Source organism: Apteryx rowi, unplaced genomic scaffold (genome assembly GCF_003343035.1).
Source record: "Apteryx rowi isolate R43461 unplaced genomic scaffold, aptRow1 scaffold_86, whole genome shotgun sequence".
Lineage (NCBI taxonomy): Eukaryota > Metazoa > Chordata > Aves > Apterygiformes > Apterygidae > Apteryx > Apteryx rowi.
Window position 1 is genome coordinate 2221818 of NW_020451160.1, and position 23012 is coordinate 2244829.

General features: G+C 38.3%; 1 protein-coding gene across 8 annotated transcripts in view; it reads right to left on the reverse strand.

Moving 5' to 3' along the window:
- SPAG9 (sperm associated antigen 9) overlaps positions 1-23012 on the reverse strand; it is a 73317-nt gene that overhangs the window by 44305 nt on the left and 6000 nt on the right. For 6 of the 8 annotated variants that reach the window (XR_003257618.1, XR_003257617.1, XM_026090351.1 and 3 more), the window contains exons 2-3: positions 20669-20789; positions 5642-5712 (exon numbers count right to left, since the gene is read on the reverse strand). Coding sequence is in view for 6 of the 8 variants with exons in the window: in XM_026090351.1 (XP_025946136.1) it covers positions 5642-5712; positions 20669-20789 (192 nt within the window). In the remaining 2 variants the exon portion in view is untranslated. Of the gene's footprint in view, positions 1-5641; positions 5713-6654; positions 6815-19179; positions 19249-20668; positions 20790-23012 lie in introns of those variants that run through there. The other 2 variants (XM_026090355.1, XM_026090354.1) reach the window with 2 other exon arrangements.

The following is a 23012-nucleotide window of genomic DNA, read 5'->3' on the forward strand; positions in this document are numbered from 1 at the left end:
GTGGCTTTTTTTTTTTGGGGGGGGGGCGGGGGAAATCACCTTATGTAGTTAACTGTGTTTTCAAAACTCATACTTTAGCTCAGCATTTTACAGCACATGTCCAAACTGACTAGAATGARGTTTTGAGAATGTTACAGCATGAATCTGAAAGCCATTCTCCTCAAATGCAAGTCACTCAAGTGATAACCATGCTCAGCTTGGTTTCCTCATATAGCTTGTGAGAAGTTCTAAAACTGTGGAAAGCATTGCAGTTTTTAAGATTAAACTTCAGGATTCAATGAAAGACAGTAAGCCTCCTGTCACTAGTTTCTACTCCTACCCATATAAATTTGATCACTCCCAATAAACATAAACCTGATATACACATTTCTTTGTCACAAAGAAATGTGTACGTACTATGTTATGGCTTTGTTATCTGCATCTTTTTCCTTAACCAGGTTGAGAGCATCTCTTTTCTACCTTCCTTTATTATCTTTTACTCCTCCTTCCTTTTCGTGCTATTGCTTTCAAACCTCCCAGGACAGAACTTAATAATTCTTCCACTGCTAGACCAGGCTCTGGGCTTCAGCAGTCATTGTTCACCCTGCAGCTCCAATCAGGTTTGGCACAAGCAGCTCCTCCTTGGGGAATGTGTGACCAACTGTGTATATATAGATCTTCCTGCGTCCCACATAATCTAGATTTAATAACGTAAAAGACATTTTTAGAATCTCCTTGATTCAGTACAAGAGTCCTAAACATACTTCCATGTAACTCTCTAGTATCTTTAAGGGTTTGTGGTGAGCTCGTCACCTAAGTAAAAGCATCATTCCCCCTGAGTYTGATGCATCTTTATCTAAATATAAGACGACATTGCTGCCAGATACATTAATATGAAGAGATTTTAAATCCATGCTTTATATACCAAGCTATTATGCTTAGAATAAAGCTTTAGGAAAGCTATTTGTTCAAGCACATACCTAAAGTCTAATCTTAAAGAGACTAAGATTGGTACCCACACTTAGTCAAAATTATAATTGGACATCTCCACTTAATCTTCTCTTCCTATTTCCCTATACTGGGACTTGCTCCAGTATATCCACTGGGACTGGATATTTGTTATCCAAATCAACATGACAAAGTACATTCCCAATGACAGAGACTGGCTCGCTGTTCTGTCACATTGTATCAGAGCAAAACAGTGAGAAATTTGCATGCCCCAATTATGCTTCATTAAGCTAAACCCATGTTGCGCGTGTCAGGGAAAGAGATAACGAACCATACCTTAGCTATGTATTTCCCAAAGGATAAAAAAGAAGCATTTCCTTAAACAGAAAAAAGGTTTCCTTTTGGAAATCTGTGCAGTAAAGTGYTACAGGAGTTAGGCAATTGTTAAGTAAATGCCAAAGAACTGCTTTTCCTCAGCTTCCCAACTGAAAGATAATGTCTTCAGTCAAGCTTTTAAAAACCTAGTGCCATATACATGAAAGGCGCCCTCTTGACTATGCAGCAAAAGAAAATATGACCCTTTACTTCCTACTCATGTGGTTTGCTCTGAAAGGGTCACCAGCAGCAATGTATCATCATCTCTTCACAAGCAAAGGCAAAGAAGTGCCAGCAGGTACATGCKAAAGATGGGTCTACAAGTAACTGTTGCTTTTATACAGACAATATATGGAGTCAATTGATTTTCAATTATACAGAAGAGTATTTGAGATGAGCTATAACCTAATAAYAAGGAATTCTTTTCTAATTCTACAGAGCAGAGGTCCAAAAACGTTCAGATTAGACCACTGACAACCCTTCAACCTTCCAGCATACTGTCATTATGGCTGTATGCTCATTTACTGTAYATGCTCATTCACAGCTATAGGAAAATGGTAACAATAGTTTGCACAGTCATAATTCTAGAAGTTAAAATTCACTCCAGGAGCTCTCCAGCACGCTGTTTTATTGCTTATCTGTRCTATTCTGTTCTAAGTAGTGGAACAGAGCAAGATCAACATCAGACCAAAATACATTGTAAGCAGAGAAGAGACAAAGGAACAGAGCATGTTAACTAAGCAGGGAATCACAACATGGATGTAAGAACATGTTCACGGTGTATTCATACATCTTGTTCTGACTGAACAGGTTATCCTCCCAACTGCCTACTACAGAGCCCCAGCTCCCCTCCACCTTCCAAGCTGCCAGCTCAGCTGCTCAGGTAATCCCACCCTTACCCATTTCAAACTAAGCCAGTTAGCTCAAGCACAGGCTTACTAGGGGGAGGAAGCTTTAGGGAATTTATTCCACTCAAACCCRTTAGCTCATCTCCCACTCCAGCAAGACGAGACAGCAAGGAAGCAGAAGATAGAGGCTACTTTAACAGAAAGATGAAGGTRGCTAAAGGCTCTTCCCAGAGCTCTAGCAAGTCAATGCAGTGCTGCTGTCGCTGCAGCTGCAGCAAAGAGCACCTTGTTGCTAGGGCAGGCTGGTGCCCTGGAGCCGCAATGCAGAACACTGTCTCTGGCAAGCTGAGCTCCAAGGAGCACTCCTAGCACTTAGCACAAAGCATAGACGGGTGAGGGAATCAGTTCTCTGGTTCACATCAGTTTTAACTTCCCACAGCTTAATCAGTTGAAGGAGCTCTCAGTCCACCTTGACTGAAATGGTTTAGATGCAACTCGCATGAGCAGCCAAGCAGCAAACTAGCTGGGAAGTAACCTCCAGCAAAGAGGTGGCCACAAGCAGGTGGGGTTAATAACCTCTTCAGCCAGCCCAGCTACTGTTCAAAGAGGACATGCTTACAGACCCTCAGAGAGGTCAGGAGTTGGAGGAGAAAGCCATTCAAGCCTGAAATACTGAGGCAGGAGATAAAGAGGGGCAGGGGGGAGATRAGGAGGGAGGGAAGTAGCAGAGGCAAGCAGAATAGAGGAACATGACTAGAAATTAAGACTGCAAGTCAAGTCACATCATTAGCGAGACACCTGTCAAAGCAATCACTGCTAACAGCTACAGGAGCTACAAATCTTCCTAATGCTCCATTCATTATTTGGTCAATTGAAAGACAAACAATTGTCATTTCAGTAAGAACCAAAGATAGGTTACTTGCAAAGACAGCAGTGAATCCGATTAGAAAGGAAAACATATTCCTTTCTTGAAAAATACAAAAATAGGAAGGGTTTCAGAAACTAGCATTGAGAGAGATGTATTTAATCCAATACACTTGATAACTTAATGCTTAAAATAGGCTGAACAGTAGCTAAAGTATCTTGCATTAAAAAAAAAAAAAAAAAAAAAGGAAAGTTACCAGGCAGACCTAACACACTAGAATTTGTGGGAGAAAGGGAAGCAGAAAAATCAAAGGGAAAGGGGGGAGAAGGAACTATTATCAGATAGTCTTTTTGGATTTCAGTCCCTCAGTCTTAAACACACACAGATATCGGCATTAAAATGCTGCCCTTCTGATATYGTCTATATGTTATGACTAAAGCAAAGTACAACAGAAAGTTCATACTTTGCAAAACTGACAACGGTCTATCTGTGCTCAGAAATGCATCTGCAAATGAAGATAAGGTATATCTAGTTAACTTCCTGAGGATATTCACACAACTGTTAAACAGGCTCCCAATCTTTTTACCAACAGTGAGATCTGTCTATACTTTTCTTTGTCCTTAGCCCCGCACCAGAGCTGAGCTTTCTTAGCCCACAAACCCATTACTCCAACTCACCATGCCCCATTTTTAACATACTGCTGTTTTTCAGCAGCTGCCAACTGGTGACCTGAGAATTTTCTGTACTTCTGTAATGGTATGTACACAAACTTATCACCTAAAGCCAGGGACCAAAGTCTATATAGGCAAAAGCAGAAATATTCTGAAGTAAAGAYGTTTGTTTTTAAAAGCTATATAACATGAAGTTGTCTGTCATCCTGATTTACTGAAGTATTTAGGCTAGACAGAAGTTGGCTAGACAAAGGGAGAGAGATGCAACATTGAAAGGAAAAAATGAAAATGCTGAGACTGGGGAGCAAATGAATTAAAATGAAGTGCTGAAAGGAAAGAGCACAGAAAAACATGAGATCTGATTTTAGGAGCATAGGAGGTATGAATACACCATATTACATTACAACTTATTTCTTTTATAAAAAGGACATAGTCACCTCGGTGATAAAGCCCAAGGAAACACCTCTCCCTACACCCAAGAAAGTGAATTTAAGGTATAAAAACATTTAATAAATTTGAATCAAACCAGCAGAGGTTGTTGTCCATTTTGGAGCAAAACCTACATGAAGAGATATTCAGAACATTTCATTAGCATTTCATGCAATTAATGGTGCCAAATACATATAGTCAACTGGAACTCTGCAGAGCAGGATTCGACAGAAAACTTGTGTTGTTTCTGTTATGATAGTGCTCACAGATTCTGACTACAATAACAAACCAGAACTTTGCAAGCACACAGTATCCTAAGGTCTGAAGTACTTCCAGTTCAACAGGATACAAAGCTTACATCATTTTCAAGGAACAGTACATGTTGTAAGTTAGGTGAACAGCATTAAGCTTTGTCACTTATTTTACTCAAAAATCTCCACTTTTCAAAAGATGCAACATTCTAAAGTAACTCTTTAAAACTTTATCTAAATATATTAGGGTTTCTGTAAATATATGGATTCAAACTTTTTTCAGCAGACTTTTCTTAAAGATCTGCAAGAGACTTGTCATGCAAGACTATGCTTGTTGAGGTTCTGAGCCACTTTCAGTTGTTGTCAGTATTACGACATTCCATACACCTAACCCATATTCTTAAGGTTGCTAGGGAAGTGCTAAAGGTAACCAAATCCTACTTCTATGTTTCCCTCCCCTCTCCAAACACGGGGTCTTTTAAACTAGAAACAGTTAGTATTGCGTTCCCAAACCTTTCAAACGACGACAAAGTGATCACAGAGTAAGAGAAGGAACAAGGACCATCCTCAATACTGGGACTTCAGAGCAATCAAAATTCTTCAGAGAACCTATTGATCGCCTCACTAAAACACACTAAGCATCCCTGCACGGGAAAGGTGACCTACCGTTGAAATCAATGTATCACAAGTCCCTTTCTGCTCTAGAAGCAGCTCAAGAAGTACAGCTATTTAAGTTATTTTTATTTAGTTTAACATAGACAAAGCCAAGCTTGTCCCATCTTTGGTAGCGAGTGCTGTTTTCAACAGCGAGCAATAAATACAGTAGGGACTTCTTTTGATCACGACTCTCAGTAACAGGCTAGTTTTTGAAGGTGCATGTTCCTTCAAAGGTACCAGCAATMCCAACACTGAGGGAAAACTTCCAAAAAAGTAACAAGATTAAAACTTCAGAGAAGTTCAGTATGCTTTGAAGTATTGCCTTAAAAATATGAAAAARCAAACTCCTATTCTTTGAAAATGCTTGAATATCTGAGAAATAGCTACACAATTGACAAAGGTGTATTCAAACCAACTAACACAAAAAAAATRGACACTTAGATGTGAGATAGATGAAAGCTACATACCAAATGAAGCCTGGTTACAACCAGCACCAGCAATGAAAACATCCAGTTATCAGTGGGTAAACTAGAATTTCCTCATTTTCTCACAACAGAAGTTTTCYATAGATCTAGATTTTCAGAGGTACTCTCAATTCATCTTGACATAACAACCTACCTCTGTATGTCTTGAATGAAGTGCATTGTATTCTTTCTTGAGTTCTGACTCCCTCTCCTCAAGTCTGCTAACTGGAAGAAAAAAAAATTAAATTAAACTCAGTTCTGGTAAATGGGACTTTGACTTGCCTAGCACAAGGCAACCAGACCAGGGTTGAGAGTATTCTTATTAAYGAGTAGCAAAGAGCCAGATAAAGAGTATGTCAGTTCCTACATTCTTAAACTCTCATGCATGAGCTTGCAGAATATACCAATAGCATCACAATCTTACAAGTTGTAGTCCTCATAAAAAGCCAAAACACTATTTCCCCAGCTGATTGCTAGTCCAATGACTGGACTTCCAGTGCAACAACAGCTTACTGCTTGCACCAGTCCAGATCTTTTCACCCATCCACATGCGCATATATAAAATGGAAGAAGAGGCAGAAGCCATGCCACATAGCTAGACTTAATCTAGGATGAGAGCTGTGAGCTCCAGTTAAGGCTTTAGGAGGGTTTCCTAGAGTTTAATCACATTACAGTCCCCAGAGGTGTTTAACAGCAACAAATATAAACAAGGTATTGTTAGATAATTTCAAGTCRTATGTTGTGGCACCTAAGACTCTTATGCTGGCATTCACTCATATTCCACTGAGTACTAAAGTAATAGATTCAGTGAAAGAAAACATCTGATTGTTTTTGTAATTCCCAGGAAATTAAGTGTCCGACATATTTAAACAAAACTTTAGAAAGTAAGTTAATATTAAGAGAAGATAAGCTAGAAGAAACAGTGATATCTCTATGCAACTACTATGCAGAAAAATTGAAAGAATTCAGTACTTTCCTTACACAACACTTTTCATTTGACCAGAAAGCTTTTTTAGCTGCCGAGATGTGAATTCCATCTTTCTGTTTGGACATTTTTGAGAACATATTACCCTTGATATGGCCATGTGTTTCAAGTTCCGTAACTGAGGCTTCCCATTCCACTTGTCCCCCTCCCCCCCCAGAAACTTAAAATCTGTATTTACAAACCTCTAGAGATTCRTTGCCAAACACACATTATCTGAAGACAAATATCAGCATTGTCCTTGCTATWTGCATATTTTGCCATTGCCAGCTGGCTCCTTTGAAAATTATTTCTCAATACACCATTTCTTTTTGTTCCATATTTCTGCATCATAGCACAATATTTTATTGCAGGTATGTTTCAGTCAAAAATCTTTGCCAGACTCGAATGCTGGAACCAAAATGCAAAATTGTCTAGTCACTTAAGTTTCTGTAATTATTCTTAGCTCCTAATCTAATCCAGCTCCTACAAGGACATTAAGTTCCTTGACACAACCTTTTGCATTCTACCTATAAATATCTCACTGAAAGTATCAAATCAAACCTTATAAATACTAATGCAAGACTGAATGCTTTCATTTCTGCACCATTATCCAACTGAACAAAAGCTCTTTGGGGCAAATAGTAATAATTGACATAGAGGTGTTTACAKCACTATATACAAAAAAGTATATATTTTACAGCCCAATACATAAATAAATATGTATGTTAAGAGGCAGTGGAGTACACAAAATATTATCTAATGAATGGAAGAATCTGGTTTATTATTAGGCAATGTTGAACACTGGAACAGGTTACTCTGAGAAGTTGTGGAGTCTCCATCCTCGGAGATGCTTAAAACTCCGCTGAACATGGTCCTGGGCAACCTGCTCTAGCTCACCCCACTTGGAGCGGGGGAGTTGGACTAGATGATCTCCAGAAATTCCTTACAACCTCAACTGTTTTATGATTTTGTGGCCACACATTTAAAGGAAAATAAGGAAGCCTTTGGTAACTGCCTAGAGAAACAAGGGGCAGAATTTATAGTTAAAGTTTGCTCTGAGCACCAAGTTTTATTCACTCCCTTAGACTGACCGAGTATTTTATAATTAAACAAGTCRGCATTCTAGTCAGTTGCCTCAGCAAGATGAGGAGACAGAAATAATTATGTTTTACAACAGGTTGCCAGAGACCTGCTAGCAATAACCACTAGAAGACAGAGCACAGCAGCTTCAGCTCCCTGCTCCCAGCGACTGGAGCGCGCATTTGTCAATCCACCATTTCTGGGGACTCCACAGAAGTTCTCAGGGTCTCTCCCTTCCAGACAGGCCAAAGCTCTGATAACTTTTCAGTTGTGCAAAACCTACTTCAGGGCAGGCAAATAGCCTGGAAATYAGAAAGTGCAAACTGCATTACTAATTGGCTTCATGTTTTGTGAAGCCTGCTCCCTGCCTTAGAAACAGTTTCCAAGTACCCTGAAATAGGCAATACAGCCTCGCTACAGCTCAGCGCCGACTAACACTGCCTTGATTTGAAATCCTGCTTCTTAATGCTGGCAAGTGAAAGTCACAGTACAGCACAGTCTTGTCTAGAGATCAGCAAACAATGGTGAAACACCCTGAAGTTGTTTGCTATATGAGTGTCTAGACAGGGTAACCAACACCGGCTCCTAGAGATTAATTTTATCTGATTGATTCTGGGAAAATTACTTTATACAATCAATTACGTGAAGATGAACTCTGCATTATCTGTTGCAAATACCCTTCTTTCTTCACACTGTCCGTAACCTATCTTATGAATTCCATCGAATCATTTCCCATTGTCATCTATATACTAAACACTTCCACAATGGTTAAGGTTCCACAATGAGGCAAACTATTTTCTCTTTCTACAGTCCAATTTTAAACAGTTCCTTAAATAAAGTCATAGAAGACAATGGGACATAGATGTGGGTACTACAGAGTCAAGGAGGATATCCTTATTAACTCTGATCTTAAAATAACCATTTTTGTTATATACGAAGTTTTTGTTAAAAAAAAAAAAGTGCAGCCTTAGAAGATGATGCAAGTCACATTCAGACTTCTCTTCCGGACAAGATTTCCACAGCCACTAGCCCCCTCCATCCATCTGCTCCCCTCTCTGCCCAACACGAGCAGAAGTCTCCTCAGTATTTCTTGTTTCAAAGATTTATTTATTTTTTTTAATATTCACATTGCAACTCTACAGCTGGAACTTTCAGTCATAAGTGGATGCAAATTAAGTGTATCCAACCCCAACAGATACCATATTAGCAGTTGTCATAAGAGTTTTTTCCAGTACCACCAGAATGATGTACAACACGAAGTTTATTCTACCCTAAACACACCTCCCAACAGAGGGATAATCCTGACAAAAAAAGCCAACCAAGAACACACTTCCCTTTTCCATTAAACACTGTAGAAGAAACCAATCAGATATTCCCCGAGGACCACAGATCACCAAGATGTGAACAAAGAGATACCTGAACCTAGTGAAGAASAGCCACAAGAATTTTGGAGACTATCAGATTCTGGCCCCAAAACCTTACAGAAATTTAAGTCACTATTAAACATACATTCCTATCAGTAGTAACAGGAAACTAACAGCAATAAAATAGGAGGCATGGCATACAGAAATAAGCTTGAATCAAATTGTCATCTCAGTTTCATTTTACTCCATTTGTGCACRAAAGAGTGGAAGCCTAAAACTATTCTGATAACATCCACCCCAAGAAGAATRGAGCTGGATGTTGGCAGTGGCTAACACATACCGGGTCTGCAAAGGGGCAAACCAGACAGGRTTCCAAGCACAGGAATCAGTCTTGGCATCAAAATTTCTTAAAAGAAAGAAACAATGTAAAAAGCTCTTCCAATATTTCAGTTTGTGATTTATTTAAGATGACAAATTCTTAAAGGGTAGATGAGAAAGTTAGCTTGAAGACAGACAAAGGCTGAATGTTGGGGGTAGAGGGGAAGCTGAAAGATACTTCTAGTTCTTTAGCCCAGTCTGTCATTGAAACATTTGAGAAGYGTCCACTGTGTTTTGCAACATGAGAATACATCTTAAAAGCTAAATATCCATTGTCTCAGCTATGTCTTTATGAAGTCATGTACATCCTTATTAAATCATGTAAGATATCTTACATGATATAAGATTACACACATTCAAAAACACTATTCATGTTTGCTAGTCTACACCAAAAAAATTTTAAAAGTCTTAATGTTAAAACTTTGTGGGATTTGTTGACATTGGCGGGGGGGGGGAGGGGAGAGAAGAGGACTCTTGTTAAAAATAAAGTTCAGCAACATACAGATGAGCATATAATGCAAACATTCTAGTATTTTTAGGCTGACGAGAAAGCATTCCACTGGAACACCACCACATGAACTTATGCTCAAGGTCTACCTGCAACCTTCTCCAGCACTGTCAATATCCTAATACACACTCAGTGACCTGAAGTACCAATCCTAATTGTCAAAGTCCTCTCAAATCACCAATCAAGCCTAAAAATGGGAGATTATATATTACAGGAAACTAGAAAGAAGCCTCTGGAGTATCTACCTCTCGAGAGCATTATGAAGAATTAGGCAGTAAAAGCTGCCTACCCTGCCTGTTCAAAAATCAGAGCTTACCTCCCAAGTCTGATGGCTTTTACCAAGTTTGGAACACCCTCCATCTGTATGTTGTCCTCTGCCTCAAATTGCTGATAAGCCTGAGGGGGAAGAAAGAGAAACAGACCTGCTAGAAAGCCAAATCCAACCAGTATGATGCCTTCAAGAGGAATTACAAGTTCCTACTACACAAGCTAGGACAGAGATCCAGCTCAGTCACAGGCCTTTCCTGGCACTTAAGACTATCTGAAGGTTCTCCTTGGACAGCTTTCACTTAGCTCCATTCTTAAAAGCAGGTCCCATACCAAAATTAAGATATAGATCAAGCATGATTCATCTTTGGATCTGATATGATCTTATGACCTATTAAGTAGTTGCTAAAGAACAATCACATTGACCATGGACTGAAACAGAGACTGAAGCTATCAAACAAGTATTTAACCTGAAAGTAATAAGACCTAGAAAGAACTGGTATAGAACGCTGATTTTTAAAACAAGTGATAAGTCAAACTCCTTGGCAAGACTGACACCTTCAAGTAGTTCACAGCGGTAAAAGCTATAGATCTAGTTCTCAGTTTGAAAAATAGGACACTTTACATATTGAAATTTGCTGTCAAGAGGGCATTATCTTGACAACTAAATTACCTTCATAATTTACAGTCGTAGTGTCTTACCCCTGATATTTCTGGTCTGCTAAAGTATCAACTGTGCCTCAGTTAGTCCCACATGATCACTAACAYTTATCAAAGTCTTAAATTTGGCATACGACTTTAAACAAAGCTTCCTAAACTTTCTGCTGTCACCATTTAACACAAGGACAATTGCATCCAGGGGTCTCTCATGGAAATGGGAACTCAAATGAGCAATGATATATACAAGCCAACTTCTACCAAGATTGAGTCAAAAGTTACTTGACTCTGTTGCCAGTTTCTCCACTATTCTCCTGGTTAACCTAGTGTTTCACTGAGAAGAGTTTTATTTTGTTTGTTCTTTAAATCTGAAGATACTTCCTTTACACCTTTGGCTATTAAAACAAGCTGCTTTCATAGCCTGCCTTTCTCCAACTCTCAACTTTTCTAGGGACTGTGGTGGCAAAATGAAGATATGCCTTTTTCCTGGCTTCTACAGAATAATACAAAAATTCTAAGTTATTTTTGAAAAAATCCAACATGAAGTCAACATGAATACAGAGGGTACAGCAGACTGGGTTTGCATAYAAAGCCAGGTAAACAGTAACAAGTCACAAGGCAAGGTTCCAAAAGACATTTAAACCCAGCTTTTTTCATTGCTGTAACATTTAGAGCAATCACATTACTGTAACAATTGAACCCTATTTCAGCACCCAAACCACTAGCACAATATTCCCTTAACAAAACCAAAACAAGAAAGTACACAAGGAGTTAATTATGTATTAGTGGATTTCAACCCACTCTCACCACTTTTGTTCAGATATATTAATAGATGAGTGTAAAGCAGGCCAACCACTATGTTCTAATTTTCTACTCCATTTTATTTTAGCCTCCAGCCTTRTAGTGCAACTTAGCACTACCTATTGAGCTAACTGTACCCTCTGCTCCATCTAGTGGACTACTGACTCCCACAACACACACTTCTGTAGTGTCAGGTACTGCAGTAACTTTACAACATTAAGCAGGCATGAATTCTCTCAAAAATTAAAGATAAGTTAGGAAAATGACTTTAAGGGAAAAAGGAACTGTAAGCAAAGCTGTAATAGCACTGTTGCTGGCGTTTATCTTTTTCTCAGYGCAAAGAACTAGTAAGGCCAAATGTATTGCTATGGGTATAGATAATAATTCTACATTCACATCCAAACTAGAAAGATACTACTCATGTTCACATCTGAATTCTTTAAACTGTGACCTGATTCGTTTCCTACATAACAGCAGTAACTAATCAGAAATGCTTTAGTTAGACCCTACAGCGTTGGAATTGCTAGCAACGCAAAAGGTGAAAAATCATACCTCCGTGCTTGGAGGAACCTCCAAGGCTACTAGAGGTACACTCAMACACTCTGACTGACAAGAACTTCCTAAAATACAGCAAGCCCTGTTCCTTCACCTTTTCAAGTAATTGAGAAATGCTTTAGTCAAAGTAACAAAGCATTCCTTTCCAGAATACACTTTGATACTCATGCTTCTCCTTATAGAAAGATTCTTCAAGTCCAGTAAATGAAACTTTAGGARCAGTCCAGGGGAAGTGGAGAGAAATCTGTGCCTTACAAACAAACTTACATAGATGAAGAACAACTGCAGTGAGAAACAAGTGGCAAACGATAAGCTCCAGATTTGTTAATCAAAAGAAAAAAAACACTCAAACTGTTCTATTCCTTTTTTTGTTGGAAGTATAAGACAAGTTTTATGCTGTTCTGTCTCTGGAAAATAGACAGGAACAATACAAATCGCCACTGAACAAACCTTAACTTCTCAAATTCTTTTAAGGACCTTTTGACAAGCTTTCTTATACTCTTTARAATAAACACTACAGTTAAGCCATACTTAAAGAGTAGTGTTACCAGCAGAAGTATTTCATGGCAATTTAATTATTCACACAATCACACATGGGGATACTCAAGTCACAAGTGAAAGCTTAAAACAAAATTAAGTTTCACAGATGAAAGTTCCTATTAAAGTCTCACTGCTAACTAAATCCATCCATACTAAATGGCTGCTGGAGCAATATGCAGGTAAGTCTCTGAGTACYAGGTGCCTTCAGGTTATACCTCAAGAGGATGTCTGTCTGGGTACATGTTATAGTAACTTTGGTATCTGACAAGTTAAGACAAAAATAGAAAGTACCAAACGACTCCTGCAGAAGATCCACAAGAGAAACTGGTCTCACTTTTACTGGCTTCAAGAGAAAACGCAACAGTTCTGCTTAGCTTCTGAGGAAAACAAGTTTTCATGTTTAGGTCAACTGCCAAAATCTCAGACCCCAAACAAAACCTACAGCAAGCAATATCAACAGCTGCATTATGTCACCCGGTGTGCAAGATACAATCATCCCCAGAGCTGTGTCAGAATGYTTGCAGCTCTGAAAGATGAAACAGATTTTTTTTTTTAATATATAGTTTTCCCCAATGCAATAAGACTTGAGCATAATTATCAAGTATATCAAAGATATACTTGCAAGGTATGGAAACACAGCCGTGCCCCAGCTGTGTTGTCAAATGCAGTATGAGACCCTGGTTATACTTCAGTACTAGGCAGATCCAGAAAAGAAACCAAGTCTCTCGAATCCCACAGCCTACAACCTTCATCAGAAAGTTCCACCATCCAGATGCTGTGTTTTTCAGATTCCCAAATTAAAACCAACAACCTTTGTAATAAGGTACCCTGAAAGTGATTCCTCCAGAAAGTGTACCCCAGTGCTGTTCCTCACCTGTAGGAAGTCACAAGATATACTACAGTCGGCTTTTACCGCCGAAACCTTTGTTATCTCACAGTCCGTAATACAAAAAAAAAATCCACGTTCCCAAAAGGGGAGGTGAGGAAGGGAAAAGAGAAAAACAAATAATAATAATTTAAGCTTCTTTAGCCCCTACAGAATTCAGTGGCATATTACATGAGCCCTGAAAGGCACCGCATCCCGAGCGCGGTAACCCGAGACAGCGCAGTAACCAAAGCAAAGTATCATGTGCCCTTGTGGAGCTCCGCTGCACAAGCAAGTCGCATACAGCTGTTAGAAACCTGTAACGGCAGCAAGACCCGGTTTTCCAGCTTCCAGGTTGAAATTTGAAACATTTTAATTCTGCAAACTAGTTACAAGCAGAGCTAGTGGTCTCACTACAACGAAGACTCAAAACAACGTGAAAATATGAGGCAGGTATCTATAGCTCTTTTCAAAAACGTTCAAGATTGATATCAGACTGGTGTGCCTCAGACACTTCTCTGAAGTGGAAGCGAAGGGGAAGAGACTATTTTTTCCTTTAAAGTGATAAGCTTTTTTTTTAAGCTAGCATTTCAATACTTGGAGCACCTCTCTAGTATCCAGAGGTGCCCTCTGCTGTTGAGATAAAAATCCACAGAAGTCTAATCAAGTTATAAAACCAAAAATAGACGTTTGCTCACACTCAGTAAAAGTTGGCTAAAGACTGACAGCAAGAGCTTCCGACAACGCTGCCTGTGCTGACGTTGTTCCAATACAAGCCCACCGCAACTCCGTGATATCGGATTTGCTTTTACTTCCACAAGCCACAGGCCCCCGGGAGCACTGGCACGGTCTTTCCTCCGCTCCCTACGCAGGTAATGCCAACAGCTGAAGCATGCCAACCCACGGGCAGAGGCAGGCACACAACGGAAAGTTACAGAGAAAAGCAGTGGCATAAAGTAAGAGGAGGAAACGGGTCATCGGCAAAAGAGCCGGAACACAGAAGCACATTCCTGCACTTAAATAGAACCCGCAAATCCTTACACCTCTGCCCTCCCACAGGCAGTTGTGGTGTTTACCAAATCCCTCAGGATACAATTTGTCAAGCCATTTTCTGACAGCAAACTTGACTTAGGCAACCACTACAGCCCACTACGRAGCAGGATCGAGTGCTCCGTGTCGTGCCACAGCGATGAGTCAGTGCGTATCTGCCCCTGCCGTTCAGACTTTCCTTATCTACCAGGGCTCACAGTCCTCCCAGCAGTGGCACCAGGTCAAGCTGCCCATTCCTCTCCCTTTCCATCTCCTCTGAAAGAGAGCAGAGTGTGGTAGTTTCTGATCTAGGTCAGAGCAGACAGCAAATGTTTAAGTTCATACCGCAGCAGGGAGGGGAAAAAAAAAAGCCCAGTAAACCACAGTAACTTAGTAACCGGCTGACACAAAATTAGCTTCCTATTTCACTTCTTTAATTTCAAATGGCAGATTTATTCCAACACAGCTGGTTGAATATGTGGCTAAGAAATTAATCCTGCATAATAAATTTAAGTGCAAAGGAAGACTTTTTTTTTTAGTGTGAAGACCATTAAGACTGCAAAAGCAAGCAACTGCAGTTTGCAGCAGACCTATGGCTTCCGAGCCACCTCGCTGGCCTTTAAGCACCTACACGGCGGGTTCGGTACGTTTGTAACTTTAGAGCTGCCTTCTCCCAGGACTAGCCTCACTTAGTGCTTACGATGGAGAGTGTTCAAGAGTACAAGTCAAACTATTAAACAGACAAAACTGTTGTTTTCACAAGCCTTGCTTATTTGATGAAAAATGAATACAGCACAAGCAGTCTACAAGAGGCAAAGAAAGTCAGTCTTGTGATTAAAGCACATGAATATAGGCCTGGGAAAACTGCATTTATAGCATTTTCTTCCTGCTTTCACCACAAAATTCCCTATGCCATGGGGGGGGGGGGGAATAACACAAGAAAAACTTCATGCAACTGGCACTGAATGTTTTCGTTTTTCAGAGTAATCTGGCAAAAGGCAACAGTTATTTTAAAAATATTTAAGAGTATTAATACAACAAGGAAAAAAACACACAGACTCCCCCCAAAAAAGTTTCAAGTTGGGCAGCCCAAATAATTAAAAACTGCTGATAATTTTAGTAGTTTCTTAACACTTCAGCTGTAAAATAACATAATACCAGTCTCTCATGCTTAGCGTATTTTCACAACAGTTCAGTTAATTTGTAAAGCACCTAAATTACTGTGAGGAATAACTTGGGAACTCCTAAGCAGAAGAGAATTATATATCCAGTTAAGAATTTAGATGCCAAGTAGCACATTTGCTATACATTCAAAGATGTGGTCCCATGTCTTATCTGTTTTTTCCAAATTATTAATAATCTCCTGGAAAACAGAAAGGCCACTTTGAACCACTTGTGTTAATAATTTCTAAAGTGAGGTTTTACCATCTTGAACTTCTGACAGCCTTATCTGCAACTTAGGTAAAAAACAAATTACTTATGAGTCAAAACAAATAAACCCATAACTTTCTGCTACAATCATTCTTCATTAGAACACAAAGTTATCCAACAGTTGAACTGTATTATTATATCATTGTATTGTATTATTACTGTATTATTAACAGCAAGGATCAAAATTTCACAAGTCCAAAAATCCTAGACCTGTATGTGGTTCACAATTATACAATTCCATCTTTGACCTAACTCACACCACCATTCCCAGAAGAAAGTAGAACGCAGACCTCCAACATACTTTTAGGTAGTTCTCAGCAGCAGCAAAAACAGCAGGCATCCTTCCGTTTAGTAAATCTCCCTGGTGTAATACCCTCAGAAGTGTTGAAACATAAATCCTAGCCTTGTGCCTGTGGCAGGACTGCCAAATGGTGTCTCACCAGGGTATTTGCCAGGCTCAGGAAGGCTTTATTCCTGAGACTGAAAAATATATTCTTAAATAACTGCAATTTTTCCATCCAATTTTATCTAAGTCTACCACAGCCCACCAATACTAAATATCAGGCAATAAATTAAGAATTCTCCAACAGAGTGATGTTGCTATCTCAGACTCTGTACTCAGACACAGAAAAAAAAAAATAGTAAAGCCAGGTTTTATTTGCTTACTTGATCTGTGCCAGGCATTTACAATCTCCATTATTAATGATAACACTACCACTATTTTGAATGTTGATGTGGTAACAGCTGGCAATACCACAAACTAATTTAAATGCACTAACAGTAGCATAGGAAGTAAAAGGAAAAAAAAAAAAGATAGCTAGAAGACTTGTAGCTGTATCCAGCGAATTAAAGTGATGAATTGGTATCTTTTGTATCGTAGGAAATAAATCGCCTTACCTAAAACAAAAAAAGACAATACAGTAGAGTTAGACTGCTTCAAGAATATGCATACTAGTATGGTTTATATACCCTAGAAGTTCTCACATCACTTAAAAAAACACAGTCCACTTGCATAATATTCATTAGGTGTTCACCTGCTGTGTTCTATGCCTCCTCTGATCTTACTTCATATCAGCAGCATGTCAAATGTTTGTAGCCATCTTTCGTGCTGTCCCGGACAAGTTATCAACCAAAACCATAAACAAAATTCAGCGTTCAATCATAGCTCTATTGTTTTTCAAAAGCTACATTTTTAGCATCACGACAAACAGTTTTTCCCCTAACAAAAAGATTTTTGTTTAAAAGTCAATGGTCTAACACCAGAACTTTATGGTGCTGTTAACAATAGCTGTTTCAATAATGTATTCTTTCTTACAAAAAAGTACTCCTGGCCAATTTTCAGTGCTTCCACTAGAACAACTGAGTTTCTTGTGCAAATACTTTAAGTGATGTGATACATACATACATGTACACATATCTCTCCATATATAAAGGATTAAGATTTTTATTCTATATAAATATATATAAATATGTAAAAGGATTTTAAGCTAGTTGCTGTTACACATCATCCCCTCTGATCTGTCAGATGAAGTTATCGAACCAGCCCTTCCATTTGCATCCATCATCACAAATACAAATAGTAACCTTAACTTTTTCTAACATGTTAGTAATATTATCTTGAGAAGGCTTAATATTCAAGGCAAAAAAACAATTTCACTTGAAGAGACTTATAGAATAGTATAAAATATAGTGTTATGTACTTCACTAAATGGTGAATGCAACTTCTGTAAGAAGGGTTTCTGTAAGAAATTCTGGATGTGCTGCCATAAGAATATTAAGTTTTGAGAAGTTATAGTAGAGATGGCTTCGTAAAAACAAACAAAAACACACCCAGGTACTCAGTGTTCGATTTCTCCTGAAAATGATGTTCAATTTCTCTTAAGATTCAGAAGTGTTAGTCATATTAGATTAGCAGATCAATTCTGAATCTAAATGTGTTGAAATACAATTTTTTTTTTAATTGGAGGTGAATCACAGAGCACTGATCTTACAACAAGAAGAATCAATGTTATAAAAGAAGCAAAAACGTAGAGAACTGAATTCAAGCCACCAAATCAAACGATAAGAGTATTGGCTAAAGAAACCCAATATAAAAATTAGTAGCCTGATTTTTAATGGTACAAGGACCTATAACATTGCACCTGTCAGGTGACAGGAGATGGGTTTTGGAAAAGAAGATGCATTATAAGAAAGCTCAACACAAAGGGCCCACCAACTTCCCACAGCTGACTACAAAAATGAACACGGCCTTGGAATTTATGTAGCTGTCAGTACCCAAGCGTAAGTGCGCGCCTGAAAACTGGCAGTTGAGCCATCAGTCTAAAAGCTAGATTAACCTTTTTTCTAGGAAAAATATAAACAAGCACAAAGTTGGTGTCACAACACTGTAAACCCAGTTATATATTAACTATATGTAGCAGTTCTGTATAGCTCTTGCTTCTAACAAAGGTACCAAAGGCAGAAAACATATTAGAGTATATGTAACAATTATATTGCAGGAAAGTAGTGTAACCAAAGTCAACATGAGATCTTAGGGAAGAGAAAGATGGTATCACTCTACAAAATCTCTAAGCTTATTTCACCCACTCACACTTATTCTCTCAGATTTCATTCATTCACATTTTCTCACCCACCTACTAACAACCACCAAGACGTATGCATTCAAGTGGTCTAGCCAGGATCACGTGTACACAACACACACAACAAGAGACATCTGCTATTGAGTCTTCACCTCATCTCTTGGGTTCTTCTTGACTGGCAACAGTGAATTCATTTTTGAACAGATCTTTGATATCTTTTAGGAGTGATCTTTTAGTATTATCTTCCTATTGCACTATCAGAAAAAGGAATGGCATATATTTATACGATGCAATCTTGATGCCATACTCCCGCTGTCAGGGCACAGGGTCTCCCTATTAACAAGCTGTTTGGGCTGTGGACAGGTACTGCTACTGTGTCCTTTGTTACCAGCAAAGGCCACTCTCAACTCTTGTCCCAATGCCGTTTTTTTTTCTTCTGCTGCTATCAAGCGCATGCACATTCCCTTTCACACCAGCTTTAGCATTTCCAATGCAAATCTCTACAATATGCTTTTAAATCATCAGTTTTCAGTTGACTTTAATCTATAGGAAACAGTACTGAATATCAGTCATCCAAGTTTTCACTAGAGAAGACTGCTGAAAATGTTCCTGTGTCACTGTCTGTAGAGAATCCAAGAATATTTTAACTGCAATGGACCTGAAGGATTACATACCTCTGAGATCTGCCAAAAACATTCTAATCCACTCATACACCAAGAAGTCTATTCAAAAAAGTTACAGTGCTAGGAAAATAAAAAAATTCCCATTATTCAAATGGTTTAAACTTAAATATTCAGCTCTATATACTATTTTAATCATAACACTAGTACACTAGTATCTCTGTTTATAGACTCACCCAACCACTGAAAATTAAATATTGGAGGAAGATTATTATATCTTAAGTTGAAAAAGGAGAAAAACAGATATATATTGCTCCTTGCATTATGAGCAGGAAAGGTGGCTGAGTAGAAATAAGAAAGGAAAGAGCAGGGAAAGAGGTCTATTCTGATAATTGGCAGCCTGCTTTGAGAAACTGATCTTGTTTCACCCTTCCCACTCTTGATATGGTCTTACTTTGCATTTATGTATGGCCCATCAGTAGAAGCTTTATACAAACTGATAAACATGCTTTGTCTTATGTCAACAGAAGTTAGCTTAAAAGCACTTGCTATCGGTTTGATCAAAAGTTCACACTAATTCACACTGATCAGTATTTCTATATCATGTTAAAAAATATCAAATGAAGACACATACAAAAATCATAACCTTCACTGAATGTTTAACAGACTCAGTTAGCAAAAAATTAATCCATCACCTATCATTGGTCTTTCATCTTCAATCTAAAATTGGCAAAGGAACAGATGAAGTGGGAGGGAAAGATTTTTGTGGGTTTGAGTTTTTCGTTGGGTGGTGGGGGGTTTTTTGGTGTTTTTTTTTTCCTACATGTCACTCAACTAAAAGTGGAAAACAAAATGGGGATCAAGTTTCACTCAGTCATGATGTACCGGGATAAGAAACAGTCCAGTAGAAAGCATAAGCTACACTATGTTCACATTGCAACTTTCAGTATTTCAGGAAAAATAAGTCACTGCTATGTTTTTCCAGAAGTTACACAAGTTTTAGAAAATTACATAGAAGACACCTCTAAAAGTGGAAGTGTTCTTCCTTAACTCATCTTCTGTAAATACTAAATACCACATACAAATAATTCAGCAAAATTATTATACAAAAGCTAATTAGAGTCAGAAGTAAAAGCATTCTCATCCTAGTAGCTTTTACAGACCTGAAGGTGACCTTTCTTTTTAGCATAGACAACAATTTAGTAAAATGCCAGCTTCTTTGTGGAGAAGAAAATTAGCTTATTTTAGGATCAGTAACATGAGAATAAGTTCTAAATGCCACTTTAAAAATTGCTAAACATGAAGACAGTGTGGCCTAGAAGAAAAACAAAAGAGTGAGATATCAGAAGAATAAGATTAAGGATCTAATTATCTAAATTTTTGCCTTAATCACAGGGAAAAAATCTGCACAGAAGTTAAGCCTAATTATCTGTCAAAACACAGAACGCATAGCACAGATATTCAGCATATGTATTCCTGTTTAACAGCAGGAAATTTATATTGCAGTAGTATCATTAAACAGACTGCAGTGTATCTTACTTACTTTGATCAGCATAGTTTTTTGCTTTTAATTCAAGCTGTCGAGTTTGTGATTCTAGTGCTTCAACTCTGGTCTGCAAGTCCTTTTTTTCTTGTTCTTGAGAATCTTCAAACTCAATAAATTTCTAGACAAAAAATACAGCGAAGTTAGACTCAACAGCAGAGGACTTCTTTAAAGGCATCAAACAAACTTCTTTCATTATGAAACAGAAGCAGCAGATCTACAGTCATTTCTATGTTTTTAAGTAAGAAGACTTCAACTTTTTTAGTTGTTTTTAAGTAGAAAGACTTTGACTCCAAGCAGCATATAGGAGACAATACAGCAGTCCTTCAAAGAACAGGGCAAGCATGTTTCCAAAACACCAAAACAGATCTACAGTCCACATTTAAACATGAAGGACACTAATGATATTCCAGTCCAGTGTCCATTGGTTAAACTTTCCATCTAACTTGCTTTGCATAATCGCTATCACCGGAGTGTCAACTACTTAAGAAGCCTGCTTGGGACTAACATGAATATGAATTATTTAGTTTCTTTCCTAACCGTACACACTTGCCTGCCAACACTACAAGAGAAGCTTGGTATCCTCTGCCTTTGATTGCATTGGTAAGGCATATCTTCATCTGTAAACCAGGCAAGTACAGACACCACAGTAGGGACAAGCCACCAACAGACATTGTGTCTTTTCTTCCTCATCCAATTGCTTTTAGAATTCAATAGGTTATAAAACATTCAGTCTTCATCAAATACTTAACAACCATCTCACAAAATCTGTCAACCACTTAGACAACTATTTACAGGTACTCTGCAATTGTCCTGATGACCACTATCTTCAGCTACCTTGGTTTACCGAAGTGTCTCACTTACAACACTGTGGAGTTCATTGATGCTAATATCATTGTTTACACTTTATAACATTAAAGTTATCAATTCTTTGTTATAGCAGTTTTCAAAGCATGTTTTTGGTTATTTATCTTAACCAGAAGCTTAAGAAATTCAGTGTGTATTGGCAGCAAAAAAACACTGCTTATAATGGCCAAAGTATTAGATCATACAGTACTCTACTCTGGGTTGCAAAGAGAAGGCCAAGGCTATGAACACAGGTTGCACAGAGGCTAATCAAACAAGGAGGAAAAGGAAACCAGAAGCCTTAGCAGAGAAAAACATCCAGGACACCTAAAGGGTTCAGAAAGAAAGCTGCAGCTGGATAACATACAGAAGCAGAGAGGAGCCCAGACACTAAGAAGCAGGTAGCAAGTTTAGGAAAAAAAAAAAAAAGGATTATTAATTTCACTTTGTCAGCATAATTAATAATCTATCAATTTGAAAAAAGGGGATGCAGGCTGTGCACAGTCCTACTTTGTTTTGGCCCTCCCGGTTAGTTAAAACAGTCTCACACTTGATTTGACAGAATTGAGGGAAACGTCTAAAAGAAAAGGTACTCTTGGAATGGTTATTAGTGTTACCACTTATTTCCACAGCAGCRGTTAGTTTAACCAGATACCACTTAACAGTCCTAGTAAAGAAAAGCAGTATGTACAGAAGTGGATGAAAAAGCCCCACCACAGGGGAGCACAGAAAATATTAGACATTCTTTAGTATTTGTGTGTAGGACTACACTGCCACATCAGTCCAACCGCTGTTACATGAGACAAGRTGAGGTAACCTACAGTTATAACAGTATGAGTGAATAGTGCATAGATACTTCATAAAAATAACTAGCTATATACAAACCCTTCACAAAATAGTTTTTCAAACTATGTTATTGGTGATCTGCATATAAGTTTTTCTGTGTTTCTAGAAAAATTTGGTGAAAAAAGTACTTTGTTCAAATGCTCATATATCAACCTTTAATAAGCTACTGACAAGCTTTAAAAAGTAGATGCTTGTGATCCTATGAAAGAACCTCAGTTTAGCAGGGTCATCGGAAGAAGTTTTGCTTAAAAATTACTTTGAATGCAGAAATACATCATTATCTATAAAGGGGAACAAGAGTTCCTTTCAAACAGGCTCTACATGGCTATCACAGGACTATGAATGGTGTTCATATGACTGTGCTTGAAGCAAAATAGTGAAATAATCAAAAAAAACAGCTGACATCAAGCCAGGTAGAACTTCTTTGGGTTCTGTGATTTAAAAATGAGAGTTCTTCCCTCTCTTCAAAAAGTTAGATGTGGAAAACTACTTCTTCACACGCACACACCTCCCCACACACAGACACAAAAGCAAAGCTTAGGAATATTAATTAGTGAATGGAAGACTGAAAACTTCAAACTTACCCCGCAGACCCTCTGTTTTGTAGCAAACAATGCAAGAGTTTTGCCCCCTTTTATATTAGAAATTCAAG